Genomic DNA, 17,065 nt, shown 5'->3' on the forward strand with positions numbered 1-17,065 from the left:
AGCCGAAATCAAGAATCAGATGCTTAACCAAATGAGCCATCCAGGTGCCCCTCTTCTTTAAATATTTGATGGAATTCACCAGTGAAGACATCTGGGCCTGGGCTTTTCTTTATGGGATTCTTTTCAATTATTCACTGAACTTACTTGTTACTGATCTATTCAGATTGTCTTAATCTGTCTTTTGGGTACAATATTTAGTGCTCTCCTTGATAATCTAGGTCTTCTCTTTTATTTTCTTCGTCTGAGTCTGTCAATTTGGGTTTTTTTTTCCCCCCAAGAAACCAGCTTTTGGTTTCAGTACTGTTTTTGTTTCCTATTTTGTTGATATCTCATCTAATTTTTTAAAAAGTAATCTCTGTACTCAACGTGGGGCTTGAACTCACCACCCCGAGGTCAAGAGTCACATGCTCTATCAGCTGAGCCAGCGATGAACCCCTAGATCCTCTATTTTAAACCTTTCTTTTCTAATATAAGCATTTGAAACTACATTTTTCTCTAAAGTATTGCCTTTGGAATAGCCCACAAGTTTCAAATATTATGTTTTCATTATCACACAGCAAAACATATTTTCTAGTTTTCTTTGTAATCTATTCTTAGACCCATGTTCTCTTTTTTTTTTCCAATATATGCAATTTATTGTCAAATTGGTTTCCATACAACACCCAGTGCTCATCCCAAAAGGTGCCCTCCTCAATACCCATCACCCACCCTCCCCTCCCTCCCACCCCCCATCAACCCTCAGTTTGTTCTCAGTTTTTAAGAGTCTCTTATGCTTTGGCTCTCTCCCACTCTAACCTCTTTTTTTTTTTTTCTTCCCCTCCCCCATGGACTTCTGTTAAGTTTCTCAGGATCCACATAAGAGTGGAAACATATGGTATCTGTCTTTCTCTGTATGGCTTATTTCACTTAGCGTAACACTCTCCAGTTCCAACCACGTTGCTACAAAGGGCCATATTTCATTCTTTCTCATTGCCACATAGTACTCCATTGTGTATATAAACCTAAATGTCCATCAACTGATGAATGGATAAAGAAATTGTGGACCCATGTTATTCTGAAGGATAATATTTAACTTTCAAAATTTCAAGAAATGTTACTCATTTCTACTTTAATTCTGTTGAGGACATGGCACTATACTCACTATGATTTCAATCCTAAATTCACTGAAAAATTTTTTATGGTCCATTATTTGGTGTGTCTCACTAAATATTCTAAGTGCACTTGAAAAAGAACACTTACTCTGATGCTTTCTGGTATAGCATTCTGTTTAAGTGTCAATTAGGACAAGTTCATTGACAGTGTTGCTCAAGTCTTCTAGAGCTTTACTGTTTTTTGGTCTACTTGATTTGTCATTTACTTTCTAGTATCTTTTCCATCTACACTTTTCCTGAAGTTTACATCATCTCATGTTACTAACCATTCCAAGTTTCCTGTGATTAGTGATTGTAATAGTATATCCTCTCTCATCCTTTTACTTCAATCTCCATATTATCTTTAAGTTTTTGCACAAATTCTTGAGCATGTTTGTACTTGCTATTTTTAAACCCTTTTTATTGGTCAATTTTATAACCTCTGTCATTTCTGGACCTGTTACTATTGACTGGTTTTTCTTCTGGTATCATTTCATGCTTTTTTGCATGTCTTGTAATTTTCATTGAATGCTGGAAATTCTGTATGCTGAGTGTCTAGGCTTTGTTGTCTTTATTTTTAAAGTTTATGTATTTTGAGAGAGACAGAGGGAGAGAGGGAGAGAGCATTCCAATGCAGGGCTTGATCTCAAAACCATGAGATCATGACCTGAGCCAAAATCAAGGGCTGGACACTTAACCACTGAGCTACCCAGGCACCCCATGCTTTGTTGTCTTCTTTAAAAGAATGTTAACTTGGCAGGCAGCTAAATTAGGTATGGATCAATTTGACCCTGAATTTTTTCTTTTAACCTTTACTGGGACAGGTCCAGTCTAGCTTTAGTACAAAGGTGTGACCTTTCTGAACTCTCTATTAAATACCCCAAGGTATTCAATGAACATTCTTCATTTTGAACTTCTCTCAGCCTTACCTAAGCTCTGGCAATTTCTCAGTTTACAGTTTCCTGGTAATTGTTCCTTCCTTTTAGATGTTTTCTACCCAGCTTTGTGGGGTCTCAATATGTCCATTTATAGCTTACTATTCAGCCAGATCAATGTAGATTTCTTTTTTTTAATTTTTTTATTTTTTTTAATGTTTATTTATTTTTGAGACAGAGAGAGACAGAGCATGAATGGGGGAAGGGCAGAGAGAGAGGGAGACACAGGATCGGAAGCAGGATCCAGGCTCTGAGCCATCAGCCCAGAGCCCGACGCGGGGCTTGAACTCACGAACCGTGAGATCGTGACCTGAGCCGAAGTCGGACGCTCAACCGACTGAGCCACCCAGGCGCCCCAATGTAGATTTCTGTAGCCTTTTTGAGTAGTTCTCCCATCTTAAGATAAAAATTCCAGCTACTTTTGTCTTCCTGAACTCTGATCTCTTATTCTTCAAATCAGCCAGAACCTTGTTCTCTGTTTGGGTTCTTTCTCCTTATACCATCATCTGGAAAACACCACCAGGCAGAAAGCCAGGGTGGTCGTAGGGCTCACCTAATTGCTCAGTCCTGTGCTGCATATTGTCCAACATCTGAAACTGGTTCTTTGATATGTTTTGTACAGTTTTACAGTTGTTTATGGCAGGAGGGCATTTATTGTCATGGCAGAAGCAGAAGTCTCCATTTTTGCTTTTTAAAGTTTGTGTCTTTTTTCTTATATATGATGCTTAAAACATTGTGTTTCTGAAGTCACTAGAAGTAGCAAAAATCTGAACTGGCCACTGGTTATTTGATGATTTTAAGATATTAAGTTTTTTTATAGGAGTGATAAAATTAACATGCTTATGTTAAAAGCTTTTATCTTTTAGAAATATATGCTTACAGATTAAAATAATATGATGTCTAGGACTTTTTTCAAAGTTAAGAAAAGTTTGGGGATATAGATGAAACAAGACTGACCATCAAGTGGTAATTTCTCAATTATCAATTTGAAGGTGGGTGATGTGTTCAGTACACTGTTTTGTCTACTTTGGTATATATTTAAAACTTTTCATAAGAAATAAAAGTCAGTCAGGGCACTGGAGTGGCTCAATCGGTTAAGCATTTATCTGACTCTTGATTTTGGCTCAGGTCATGATTGTACAGTTCACTTTGTGGGTTTGAGCCCCTCATTGGGCTCTGCATGGAGTGTAGAGCCTGCTTGGGATTCTCTCTCTTTCTGCCCCTCTCCACTGTGCTCTCTTTGTCTCTCTCTCAAAATAAATAAATAAAACTTAAAAAAAAAAAAAAAAAAAAAGAGGGGCGCCTGGGTGGCTCAATCAGTTAAGCATCCAACTTCAGCTCAGGTCATCTCACGGTTTGTGAGTTCAAGTGCCACTGTCGACACACAGACCATATGTCTCCCTCTTTCTCTGCCCCTCCCAGCTTGTGCACTCTCTCAAAAATAAATAAACATTAAAAAAAAAACAAACCAAAAAACTTACTGCTTCTTGGCCTTCAGGCTAAAATCAAGTGTAAAAAAAAAAAAAAACCTTAAAAAAAAGAAATCAAAAGTCAGTAGAAGTAATTTCTCTCTGTGGTTATAGCTCCAACTTGATATGATTGGGTTCATGTGTTTTATTTTGGTTTCAATTTTTAGGGACTGCTTTGATTTCTTTTTGACTTAATTCATATTTTAATTATGTATGTAAAACATTTACATAGCTATTAAAGGAAAACTACAAAACCTGATACTTCAGAGTCTTCCTTTCATCCCTGTCTCTGTGTTTATTCTCTTACCCACAGGTCACCATTTTTACTCATTTTTATAATCTTTAAATTGTTTCTTTTTGAAAATATAAGTGAACATGGGTATTTACTGGCTCTGCAAAAAGTATCTTATACAAACTCCTCTGCAGTTTGCTTCCTTAATTTAAACAGTATGTCCTAGAGATCATTCCAGAATACTATATACTCTCCTCATTCCTTTGATTTAACAGTCCTCTACTGATTGATATTTGGGTTCTTTCCCATATTTTGCTATTGAGAATAATGTAGTGTTTGTTATTACAAACAGTAAAAATGAATAGCTTTGCACATAAATTGTACTACATTTTTGTCAGTTTATCTTTGGTATATAGAATAGATTCTTAGAAAATTATTCTTAGTGTAAATTATATGTCACTTTTATTTTTACCAAAGTAGCCAAAATTTTAATCTCTGTAATATTAAGTATTCAAAAGAAAAAAATAAACAGGTAATTTATCTAAAGTAAATGGAGGGCTACTGGTATAAAGTCATGGTTGGGGGAGGAGTTAGATATGTTACTCATGTTAAAGGTCAAATCAATCCACAGAAATAATACTTGTTAGAATAACCACAGTAGAATAACCATAATTTTTGTCTTTCAGACATTTTTTTTTTAGTAAAAGTTAATAATGTTGTGACCTCAAAGAAAGTACTGAAATAAACAATCTGTACCCTCTGTTTCAATTCTAAAGATCCCATCTCTTTCATGAGGCCTTTCCGAATAGGAACATTCACTAAATAATCCTGGCCCCCCTCCCTGTATAAACATGTTTCCTCAATGGCTTCACTTCATCTCATAACAGGCAACAATTTCCCTATATAATATTTAAATGTTATTTGATACATATCATCACCAATAGATAACCTGGGACTGAATTGGGCAGGGCAGGGCAGGGGCTGAATGTTTTTTATGTCTACCTTCCACATCTATTAGGTCTGTGACGGTAAGCTCTCAAGGATGAACAACTGTTTTATTCCATTTGTACTGTACCTGACACAGACATAGCACATTTAAAGGGTCATTTAACAAATGCTCTCAGTATCAATGATCACAAGTTGTTTCATATGTATTTAAGATTTTCTATCTTTTTACAGAATTATTGGTTTACTCTGCCTTTTGAATGAAAGCTACTAGTATCTTCTTGAAACATAAGTAGTCCTAGTAATTTCTAGTATTAGTATCCCTACTGCATACACATGGACTCCAATTTTTAAGTTTCACTTTAAATATCAAGATAGGATTTGGGTCAGATTCCAAAACTAGTTTCTTATGCCATTTCTATTTTAATGTTTTCTCCTTTCAAAATATCTTTCCTCTGTAAGGTCAAAATGAAATTTGCTAAATATATTTAATAGCCCACATTTAAAGCTAGCATAGGCAGGAAACAAGGGGCTATGATTCACCCCTCTAACACATAAAATACTTACGCATCTGTAGTCTTCGTACACCCATTTAGATTCAGTACTTCAATGTTCCTACAATTTTGTGCAAAGGTCCTTTACAGGGAAGAAAGTTAAAGGTTTGAAACAAAATAGCCACAATTTTAAGCATTACAAAAAATAATAAAAGATATTATTGGTAATATTGGATGTTGATACAAAAGTAACTCACAATTATGAAAATAAATTCATTTTCAACCACAAACTTTTATTTTTATTTTTTTTAACATGAAATTTATTGTCAAATTGGTTTCCATACAACACCTAGTGCTCATCCCAAAAGGTGCCCTCCTCAATACCAATCACCCACCCTCCCCTCCCTCTCACCCCCCATCTACCCTCAGTTTGTTCTCAGTTTTTAAGAGTCTCTTATGCTTTGGCTCTCTCCCTCTCTAACCTCTTTTTTTTTTTTTTTTCTTCCCCTCCCCCGTGGACTTCTGTTAAGTTTCTCAGGCTCCACATAAGAGTGAAAACACATGGTATCTGTCTTTCTCTGTATGACTTATTTCACTTAGCGTAACACTCTCCAGTTCCATCCATGTTGCTACAAAAGGCCCTATTTCATTCTTTCTCATTGCCACGTAGTATTCCATTGTGTATATAAACCACAAATTCTTTATCCATTCGTCAGTTGATGGACATTTAGGCTCTTTCCACAATTTGGCTATTGTTGACAGTGCTGCTATAAACACTGGGGTACAGGTGCCCCTATGCATCAGCATTCCTGTATCCCTTGGGTAAATTCCTAGCAGTGCTATTGCTGGGTCATAGGGTAGCTCTATTTTTAATTTTTTGAGAAACCTCCACACTGTTTTCCAGAGTGGCTGCACCAGTTTGCATTCCCACCAACAGTGCAGGAGGCTGCCCGTTTCTCCACATCCTCTCCAGCATCTATAGTCTCCTGATTTGTTCATTTTAGCCACTCTGACTGGCGTGAGGTGATATCTGAGTGTGGTTTTGATTTGTATTTCCCTGATGAGGAGCGACGCTGAGCATCTTTTCATGTGCCTGTTGGCCATCTGGATGTCTTCTTTAGAGAAGTGTCTATTCATGTTTTCTGCTCATTTCTTCACTGGATTATTTGTTTTTCGGGTAACCACAAACTTTTAAACATTGATCTTTTTGTTGACCAAGGTCACAATTACCCTACCTTTGAGTTAACAAATTAAGAACAATTTTTACTCAAGACTCCAAAAGAACCATTTATGATATGAGGAATCTGGCTTTTGGCAGGAGGTATTTGTTCTTGTTTTATTCTCAAAACCATACATCCCAGTACTGGATATTTTTGTGCTATAAATAATATGTGTATGTTTGGCTTCAGAATAGCTTAAGAATACACAAAATTATTTTAGCTTTTTCTGGGTGAGATGGTGCTGTTCTTTACTTATTCAAGAAGATCAGTTAATCAATAATCATGTTCTTACCTTAATGCATTGTCTCCTACTCCAAGACACCCACGAAGACTTAACTTTCGTAAAAAGCCCCCACATCGTTTTGAAATATTCTCCACTACCCGGCCCTGTAAAGAAAAAACAGGTAAACAAAAATAAGCCACCACATTGTTTTTGAAGAGAACACATCATTTTTAATAATCTATAAACAAAGGTTTCTACTTGATTTAAAAACTTAATTAATTCAATAAAGAAATGTCAACTTATTTGAGAAAGCTTTCCTGATTAACTTATCTACCCCAAACAGGCTCAAACCCTATTTGTTTATTTTGTTCAATTTGTAAGGCACTCTCTAGTTGAGGAAATGGTTCTCTGTAGTTCTGTAGTTTTATGCCACTATGTTAATGTAGGCTGCTCTACTGGTCAAACTGCAGCTACTGAAGGACATTAGCTTCCTTGATTATTTCTGAATCCTCTCCAAAGTGTTACTAGAGTACTCTGAATACAGCAGAGACTCAATGGACACTTATCAAAAGCTTGCTGAATGATTCTCTGGGCCATGTTGCTTTAAACATTTATATCCATGAAGAGTAGACAACTGTGAAAAATGTAAGAATCCTGCATAATGTCAGTGGCTATTATTTTAAAAGCACTTTCTGTAGAAATGGAACGTTCTGTGTATAACGGTAAATTCATGTGAGGCTTTTTAAAAACTTTTTTTTTCTATTTTTTTTTAAATGTTTATTTTTGAGAGACAGAGTGGGCAGGGCAGAGGGAGAGGGGGAGACACAGAATCCAAAGCAGGCTCCAGGCTCTGAGCTGTCAATACAGAGCCCGACGCAGGGCTTGAACTCATAAGCCTTGATATCATGACCCGAGCTGAAGTCAGATGCTTAACTGACTAAGCCACCCAGGCACCCCTTTTTTCTATTTTTTTAAGTGCTTGCTTGCTTATTTACTTATTTATTTATTTATTTATTGAGAGAGAGAGAGAGAGAGAGAGAGAGAGAGAGAGCTTGAATGGCAGAGGAAGAGGGAGAGAAAAGTACAGAGCCTGCTGTGGGACTCGATCATACAAACTGTGAGATCATGACCTGAGCTGAAAGCAAGAGTCGGACACTTAACTGACTGAGTCATTCAGGTGCCCCTAAAAACTTCTTATATGGATCCACAAGTTTCACTGCAACTTATAAAAAAAATTTTTTTTTAATCTAAATCTAAATCTTATTTTATTCTTATAACAAATGAGGAAGCTATTATTTCTCCTGACAAGAAAACCAAGGACCACAGAGCTCAGGTTCATGTTAAGATAATCTTAAGCTTAAGCCATTATCCTCCTCCAGTTTAGAGATAATAGGCTATACTAAGATGAAATACAGGGGAAAAGTGAGAAGGGGAAAAGAAAAATCTCTTCCTAGCAAAAATAATTCATTAAATGATTTGGCTTTATTCTTTTTTTGTTCTCCACAAAAACTGTCTGTAGGCTCCCAAAAAACCAAAATGCTCATCTCAAGAAGAATTTATGCAAATATCATCCCCCAACAAACTGTTAAGTCTACTCATTCTTCAATAAGAAAATATAAAAAGACTTCCTTACAATGAACAAATGTGTTCACATTTCCACCACAAAAATAAAAGCAAAAAATTGTAGTCCTATTAATACTAAATAACTTAGTATTCTATAAGTAAAACAGTTCCGCTTATTCTCAAAAACTGAGCAAGCTGTTGGGAACATTGCAAGTTCCCATGAAGTTCAGATGCACTGAAATTAATAGTTTCTCTCTCCAGGGAAAGGAGATTTATATGGTTGGGGCTAATCTGTTCCATGCTGTAATTACATTCTAACATGAGAAATGGGGCCACACACCACATAATTATACCTCAATATCCCTCTGGAAATCAAACAGGTCAATTCGCTGCCAGTTACTGCCATCCAGAGCCAGAACATTCCAGGCCTGTTTTGAAGAAAAAGAGACAAAATGAGCAGAAGCTCAAGGGGGGAAATCAACAATAGGCAAGTTCACAATTCAAACTAATGATTGAAATTGACCAAAAAATTTCTCAGCACCCCCCATCCCATGCCCACCACCATTAATTCCCAAAAGGTCTGTCTTATTTCTGATTCATAGTTTACCCAATTAGATTATCTCAAAAATGAGTGGGTATAGAAACTAGCAGCTGGGGTGGGGTGGGAGGTGGGGGGGAGCTGGGAAAGGACAGGTTGTGATAAGTATCCTAATCAGAAACTCTTTTTCTAACTGGAAGATTTAGTTTCTAATTTGTGTGGATCATTCCGTATTTTAATGAGAAAGCCTTTAAAAGTTTTCCCTATTAAAGTATAAACAAAAGTCTTAGTATTGTTGAGTTATAAACTTAGCATATCACCTCTTACTGGAACACACTGAAACAGAGTCAATACTGAGATATAAGAAAGGAAACTGTGCATGACAGGTTCCTTTCTAGAGTCCCCCTTTTTTTTTTATTTATTTATTTTGACAAAGCAAGTGAGCAGGGGAGGGGCAGAGGGAGGGAGAGAGAGAATCCTAAGCAGGCCTAAACAGGGCTAGATTCCATGATGGGAGGGCGGGGGGCAGGGGAGGGAGAGGGCGACAGAGGATCCAAAGCAGCTTCTGCACTGACAGCAGAGAGCCTGTGGGGCTTGAACTCACGAACCATGAGATCATGACCTAAGCCAAAGTTGGAAGCTTAACTGACTGTGCCACTCAGGCACCCCTAGAATCTTTTTTTAAAAGAACAAATTCATTAACTACTTAAAGTACAGAGAACAACAGGATAACTACTGATGTGCCAAGTCTCCATTTAATGAAAATTGGTGTTGTGCTTTCCTTTAAGTTAAAACATAATAGGGAAGAGAAACCTACAAATGAAAACAATTAAAATTCACTCAAATCAACATTTGTGACATGAGACCCGGCAACTAAACATGTTTAGACACTGGCCTGGGTATTTTGTTTCTCAATGATGACCTCAGCTTCATACGGAGATATTAAGGAAACCCTATTCATTTGTACCAGCCATGTCTAAAGCAACCACTCAAGTACAGGGGACAAAAAAGTCATGAAGAGAAAACATCAGAATACTGCTGATGGTTTCCAAAGTAGCTGATACACAGATTTAGTAGGTTTTTATGATGCAGAATTACATTAAAGTTAGCAAGACACCGTGAATTTTTGATGGTAAGTTTTATGGGTTATTTTGAGGGAAGTAGTGTTGGTTATTTGAAAACCTGCACACACCTACAAAGATAAAAACCATACTTTATAATAGAACTGTGTTATATATCCAGCACCTAGGACTGTATCTGATACACAGTAGTTTCTCAGTGTTTATTAACCGAAAAAGCAAAAAGCCATTTCCAGCTTATAAAAAAAAGATGACTGCAGGTGCTCATTCACTTTAAGTTAATCATTATATATCTGTATTACAAAAGAGAGTTGAATGGTACATAAAACAAATTTCCCATAACACAACACAGAATCCACTCTATATTAGTAGCAGCCAGTAAGATTATGACGTTTCAGTTTTGTCAAACAATGTCAATTAACAAAAATAGATAATTAAGTGAAATAAAAAACTTAGAGAATGCCCTATAGTTTTTTAATAAATTAATTTCTAGCTATTATCTTTTGATAATAGGAGAAAGTGAAAACAATTGATAATTGAAAGTAATATGGGGAAAAAAATGAGAATTAGATTCTCAAGAGCCTCTGTGTGTGGGATGTGTGTGTGTGTGTGTGTGTGTGTGTATAAAATGAATTAGGAAAACTTAATGAAACACTATTTTGTTATAATTCAGAGGAGAGCCTAACCTTTTGATTTGCATGTATAATACTTTTTTCTTGAAAATGTTTCCTGTTTACATTAAACAAATAGTCAAGAGTTCCAAAAAACTGGGGAGCTTGGGTGGCTCACTGGTTAAGTGTCTGACTCTTGATTTCAGCTCAGGTCACGATGTCAGAGTTGAGTTCAAGCCCCACACTGAGCTCTACGCTAGCAGAGGGGAGCCTGAGATTTTCTCTCTCTCTCCCTCTCTCTCTGCCCTCCCTCCCGTCTCTCTCAGAAAAACAAAACAAACAAACAAACCAAAAAATTGATAGAGACATATAGTAGAATCTTACTATAGAATTACATAGGTTTGGGAATGCCATGGATGAAATAAAATTCTCTGAAACATACAACATCTGAAGTAAATGATCTGCCTACTACAGATCTCCCCCATAATCACATCAATCATTCTTACCCTGGAGACCTGAGCACAGCGACACAAGGTAACAACATCCAGAAAAGAAAATATCCTAAAAAGAGAGGGAGACAATTTTTATTATATGATAAATGAGTTTCTCTTGATTTTTACCTATAAATAACTTGGCTATGTTAATACATGCACGAAAAGAGAGAAGTTCTTTTGAACAAACACAAAAGCTGGAGCAACTTACAACTTAATACTGCCCATATAAAACATTGGGCAATCTTTTACTTGAGAATGTACGTACAAGTACCATACAAGTTCAGTTACTTACATCAAGGGATGATAAAATATTTCTAACTGATATAATTTGTTAAAAGCAAAAAAATAATTTTCACACTTCTGGCTATCCAAAAGAGGGCTAGGGGAGGGATAACTTTATAAAGAATTTTATGGTTATGAGGGAAAAAAGATTAAATAATAGAGTAACTCTTAAAAATTAGTGACTATAAAATGTTAAATCTCTAATTCTAATTTAGGAAATTATAAATCTCATTTACCACGTTAATGTCAAAAAACACTGCCTAGAATTTTACTCAGTCTTAGAGGTTAAATATTTATTTTGAAGCATTGTTATTGGAAATAATTGATTTGCTTAAAGTGTGGTGACTCCCTACACTACACTACACTAGAAGCCACCTGTAAAAACAGGTCAGAGCATCCTGACAATAAATGCAAGGGTCGTGTCTTTTTAAAGCCCTCCTTACTCATGAGCACCTGTAAAGGTCATTTTAATCTGAATAATAAGCTAAACTCTTTTTGCAAGTGACAACAAGTGTAATATAGTATATGCTTTAAAGGTTTAAGTAAATTAAAGTTAATTTTGCTTTAAGAATTTTATAAATTCTCTGGGCACCTGGGGGGGGCTCTGTCGGCAATATTTCATGCATATCGTAATCTTATATGTAAATCAGTATGTCAGCTATAACTCTGGAATCCATTTTATTTTTATTTATTAAATTTGTCTCCAGCGTACTTGAGATGGCTTGGATCAGGAGCAAATAATAATAAATACAAATAAACTATGAGGACCATGAAAAATATTTTTTAAAGTAGAAAACCAGAGCCAGAAAGGAAACAGATGTACCCTTGGAAAAGTTTACATAGTTGCTATAGAGGAGTCTCACATTTAGTTTTAAATTTCTTGGTAGCGTAAACAAAATAATATTCTTAACAGGAAAGAAGAAACATATACATTATACCATAAAATCAGAGCTCTTTCTAGCACTACTTTTTTTTTTAAGAATTTTTTTAAATGTTTATTTGATTTTGTAAGAGACACAAAATGTGAGTGGGGGAGGGGCAGAGAGAGAGGGAGACACAGAATCCGAAGCAGGCTCCAGGCTCTGAGCTGTCAGCACAGAGCCTGATGTGGGGCTCTAACTCACCAACTGTGAATCATGACCTGAGCCAAATTCGGACACTTAATCAACTGAGTCTCCAGGCGCCTCTCTAGCACTACTTTCTAAGAGAAATTTCTCAAAGGAGTCTACTTAGATTTGGTGGATAAAGTCCCAAAGCCAATTCAGTCACAGATTTCATATGGTCACATCTTGTAGCACCTTTATAATAGTTAAAAACAAAATAATAGTATATAAAAATGCATGCTTCTGACAGTCCAGTTGATCCAAGGTTGCTTTTGGCCACAAGTAATAGAAACCCTAACAGAGATGGGCTTAAACCGTAAGGGAGGTTATTTCATACAAAAGGAAATACAAAGAACAGGCTGCCTGCATCTCAAGGTTAATTGATTTAGGGGATCCAAATGTCATCAGCAATTTTCTGTTTATTCTGCTAGGAACAGCATCAGCTTGGTCCTAAAAGCTCTTTTCTTTATAGGCACAGGAGGGATGCTAGCAAATACTGGATCAACATGTGTCTTTGTTCACTCTGAGGGGAGAGATAGGCAGGCATTTATACTGCAATAAAGCCTCTTCTCAGGTCTCATTAGCCTAAACCGGCGTAGGCCTTAACCAATCACTGTGACAGGTTTAGACTAATTAACTGGGCTGAAGTGGATGCTAGAAAGTCAATTACAGTGCCCACCACAGACAGAATATAGCATACTTAAAGGAATCATGAATGTCCTTCAGACAATCTTCTATAAATATCACTTCTCTTAAGTTTTCGTAAGATTAGCACAAGGATTATATTTCTTATAAGGTCCTACAACTGAAATATCCTTAGGTGTGGATTGATGATTGATCCCTGTACTTCAAATCAGTGAACAAGTATATCTGTCATCCTTTGATGGAAAATAAAAGGCCTAACCATGACTTCATCCCAATAAAGCACCACCCTAACTTTTGCACTGAGTTTTATTTCCTCAAGACAAAATTATAAGTTATTTACAGCATGTCAACAAATGGTTAATGAATTGCTCAAAATTCTATACCACAGAGCATAGCTAAGATGACTTTTGTTTGGAAAATGTTCATAGAAGGTGATATGGCCAGTTGCTCAACATAGTAAAAAAAAAAAAAAAAAAAAAAAATCAGTCTCATTAACATTCCTATAGAGCTTTTCATTTAGAGAGACAGAACTTCCCTGGTCAACTTAGTCTAGCTAATAATTAAGCAGCTGATTACTTGTACACCTGAGGAACTCAATGGTTTAGTGTGCTACATGGGATTTCCAGATATGAATAGATTAGGTTTGTGTAATTCCTAATCAGTATAATCTTGGTTAGGTAACTGTAAGTAGCTGGATAAAAGACCAGTTGTCTGATGTGTCCTCTCCAGATCTGTAACAATAAAATCATTTCAAAAACACATGAGATACTTGTTTTTCTATTCTTTACGGCCAGGGGTATGCATCTGGCTTATTTAAGAGCAGTTTTGCATTGAGATTCAAGTTAAAAAGGAGACAAAAAGCACAGCCCTAATTTCAGACGCTGAAGATGATCTGATCTTGTGGAGGTTGTGTCTGCCAACTCTGACCCAGTTATTAATGTGGAATGTATGGTCTTTATGTTCACATTAATAACCAAGTATGTATAGAGAGCTCTTATAGTTTAATCCGTAACAGAATCTAAACCAAAGAGTCAAAGCTCTTGTCCATGATAGCTACAGGTAACATACATTGCTTTTAGCAGAATTCTTCACAAGATCATGAATAACCAAACTGTCATAATTATACCTAAAGTCCTCTCACTTACAACAGGGGTAAAACCTGCATCTAGTAAACCTACATCTGTAGTTTGACAATAAAAGACACTAGCATACAGCTTTAATGAACCGTTCCTGCAAACTGATGGTCTCTTGTGAGGAATAAGAAGTTTGCAATTTTGAAAATGTGGTGTAGTTTCCACCAGACAGTAGACAAGTATCAGAACTTTAAATTCGGAGCAGGCCTTAACACATCATGTAGCCAAAGATCTGCATCTAGTCTCTTAAAAAAAAAAACTTTTTTTTTTAAAGTTTATTTATTTTGAGACAGGGGGAGAGAAAGAGAGAGAGAGCGAGCCAGGGAGGGGGGGAGACAGAGGATATGAAGCGGGCTCTGCATGGACAGCAGAGAGCCTGGTTGTGGGGCTCGAACTCATGAACCGTGAGATCATGACCTGAGCCGAAGGCAGACACTTAACCCACTGAGCCACCCAGGTGCCCCTAAAATTTTTTTATTTTTTTAAAGGTTTTATTTATTTTTGACAGGGAGAGAGACAGAGCACAAGTTGGGGAGGGTCAGAGAGAGAGGGAAACACAGAATTGGAAACAGGCTCCAGGCTCTGAACTGTCAGAACAGAGCCCAACGCGGGGCTCAAACTCACGAACTGTGTGATCATGACCTGAGCCGAAGTCAGATGCTTTACCAACTGAGCCATCCAGGTGCCCCCAAAACCTTTTGGAACAAGGGGAGCCTGGGTGGCTCAGATGATTGACTGAGCGACTCTTGATATCATCTCAGGTCATGATCTCACAGTCCAGGACTATAGAGTCCTGTGTCGGGCTCTGAGCTGACAGCACAGAGCCTGCTTAGGATTCTCTCTCCCTCTCTCTCAAAATAAATGATAAACTCAAAAAAAAAACAAAAACAAAACAAAACAAACACTTAGAAAAATACAGGGGCGCCTGGGTGGCTCAGTCGGTTTAAGCCTCCGACTTCGGCTCAGGTCATGATCTCACGGTCCATGAATTTGAGCCCCGCGTCGGGCTCTGTGCTGACGGCTCAGAGTCTGGAGCCTGTTTCGGATTCTGTGTCTCCCTCTCTCTCTGACCCTCCCCTGTTCATGCTCTGTCTCTCTCTGTCTCAAAAATAAATAAACATTAAAAAAAAAAAAAGGAAAGAAAAATACAAAGTGGTAAACAAATGGCTTTTTTATCCCTGCTCTCTCAATACCCCCTGCCAAAAGCCTATTCTTCCCTCCAAAGGTAGCAGATGTATCTACTTATATCTAGATATATAATATGTACAGTACTTAGCACATCTTCATGTATGCGTATTTTATATTTTTCAAAAATGAAAACATGATATAAATATGCTCCCACAACTTGTTTTTGTTTCCGTCATTTAATAATTTGACCTCTTGGGGCACCTGGGTGGCTCAGTCATTTGACCATCTGACTCTGGATTTCGGCTCATGTCATGATCTCACAGTTCGTGGGTTCAAACCCCATGTCGGGCTCTGTGCTGACAGCTTGGAGGTTCCTTGGGATTCTCTCTCTCTGCCTCTCACCTGCTTGCACTCATGCGCACACTCTGTCTCTCTCAAGATAAATAAACTTAAAAAAATACATAATCATTGACATCTTTTTAGGTCAGCTCATGTAGCTCTACCTCATTCTTTATTTATTTTTAAGTTTTAGTGTTTGTTTGTTTTTGAAGAGCAGAGAGACAAAGCGTGAGCGGGGTGGGGCAGAGAGAGGGAGACACAGAATCCAAAGCAGACTCCAGGCTCTGAGCTGTCAGCATAGCACAGTTCAGGGCTCGAACTCATGAGTGGTAAGATCATGACCTGAGCTAAAGTCGGAAGTTTAACCAACTGTGCCACCCAGGCGTCCTCTTTACCTTATTCTTTTAAAAGGCAGCTAAGTACAATAAATAGTCCAATGACTGACTGAATATACCATAATTTATTTAAGCATTTTTACTTATGTATATTAAAACTGTTTCTAACTTTTCATAATTTCAAATAACGCTGCCATGAAAATTCTGCAAACCATTTTTACTCATATGTTTGCTTCTACAGGTTATAACATGTGTATCTCTTAAAGTACACTGTCAAATTACTCTCCAAAAAAGTTGTACCTATGGACATACCCATTGTATGACTTGAATTATCCAGTTATACCCTCTCCAGGACCACTCTGTGTTTTTTAACTTTTTTAATAAGAATTATGTTAAGAGGTGCTGTTCAAGAAGGTTTGGGATATTTGTCATAAGACTGAAGCCAAAGGAAGTTAGGAATAAATCCTTTTTACAGAACCATACTATAGGTAACCATATCCCAAAATCTACTTTCAGTATTGATTTTATCAATCAGTCCCATGTTCTCTACCAGGGATTTAGTATTAAGGACTTGGGCTTTCTTTTTTTGTACCATAATGAGTTTTATGTATAATTAGACCCTATCTTCTTCCACATGATGTCTCAGTTGTCTTTTTGTCTCTCGGTATTCTTTATCAGGAGTGGGGAAGGTGAGGTCTACTTTGTTTAAACCTGGGCAGCTTTGGGGAGCCTGGGTGGCTCAGTCAGTTGAGCATCTGACTTTGGCTCAGGTCATGATCTTACAGTTGGTGAGTTTGAGCCCCACGTCGGGCTCTGTGCTGACAGCTCAGAGCCTGGAGCCTGCTTCAGATTCTGTGTGTGTGTCTCTCTCTCTGCTCCTACTCCACTCATGCTGTCTCTGTCTCTCAAAAATAAAAGTTAAAAAAGTTTTTTTTTAATCTGGGTAGCCTAAAGCCAGGCCAGTTTTTCAACAGTCTATTGAGAAGAAATGGGGAAAGACTTTAATTGAAGCAATCAAGAAGATCCTTAGACAACAGCAGACCCTTCATTCCATCTCAGTCTTCCTATCTCTTTGATCTTAACCATTCTAGCTATCAGGGCATCTGGCTGGCCCAGTCTGTACAGCACACAACTCTTGATCTCAGGGTTGTGAGTTCAAGCCCCACA

At 37.3% G+C, this 17,065-nt stretch overlaps 1 protein-coding gene across 3 annotated transcripts in view; it reads right to left on the minus strand.

Moving 5' to 3' along the window:
• Positions 1-17,065, minus strand: part of FBXL20 (F-box and leucine rich repeat protein 20) — a 101,330-nt gene that overhangs the window by 24,802 nt on the left and 59,463 nt on the right. For all 3 annotated transcript variants that reach the window (XM_027033890.2, XM_027033892.2, XM_053212218.1), the window contains 4 exons: positions 10,946-11,000; positions 8,565-8,639; positions 6,718-6,812; positions 5,279-5,347 (listed from right to left, as the gene is read on the minus strand). In XM_027033890.2, the coding sequence (XP_026889691.1) occupies positions 5,279-5,347; positions 6,718-6,812; positions 8,565-8,639; positions 10,946-11,000 (294 nt within the window). The remainder of the gene's footprint in view (positions 1-5,278; positions 5,348-6,717; positions 6,813-8,564; positions 8,640-10,945; positions 11,001-17,065) is intronic.

Source organism: Acinonyx jubatus, chromosome E1 (genome assembly GCF_027475565.1).
Source record: "Acinonyx jubatus isolate Ajub_Pintada_27869175 chromosome E1, VMU_Ajub_asm_v1.0, whole genome shotgun sequence".
Classification (NCBI taxonomy): Eukaryota; Metazoa; Chordata; class Mammalia; order Carnivora; family Felidae; genus Acinonyx; species Acinonyx jubatus.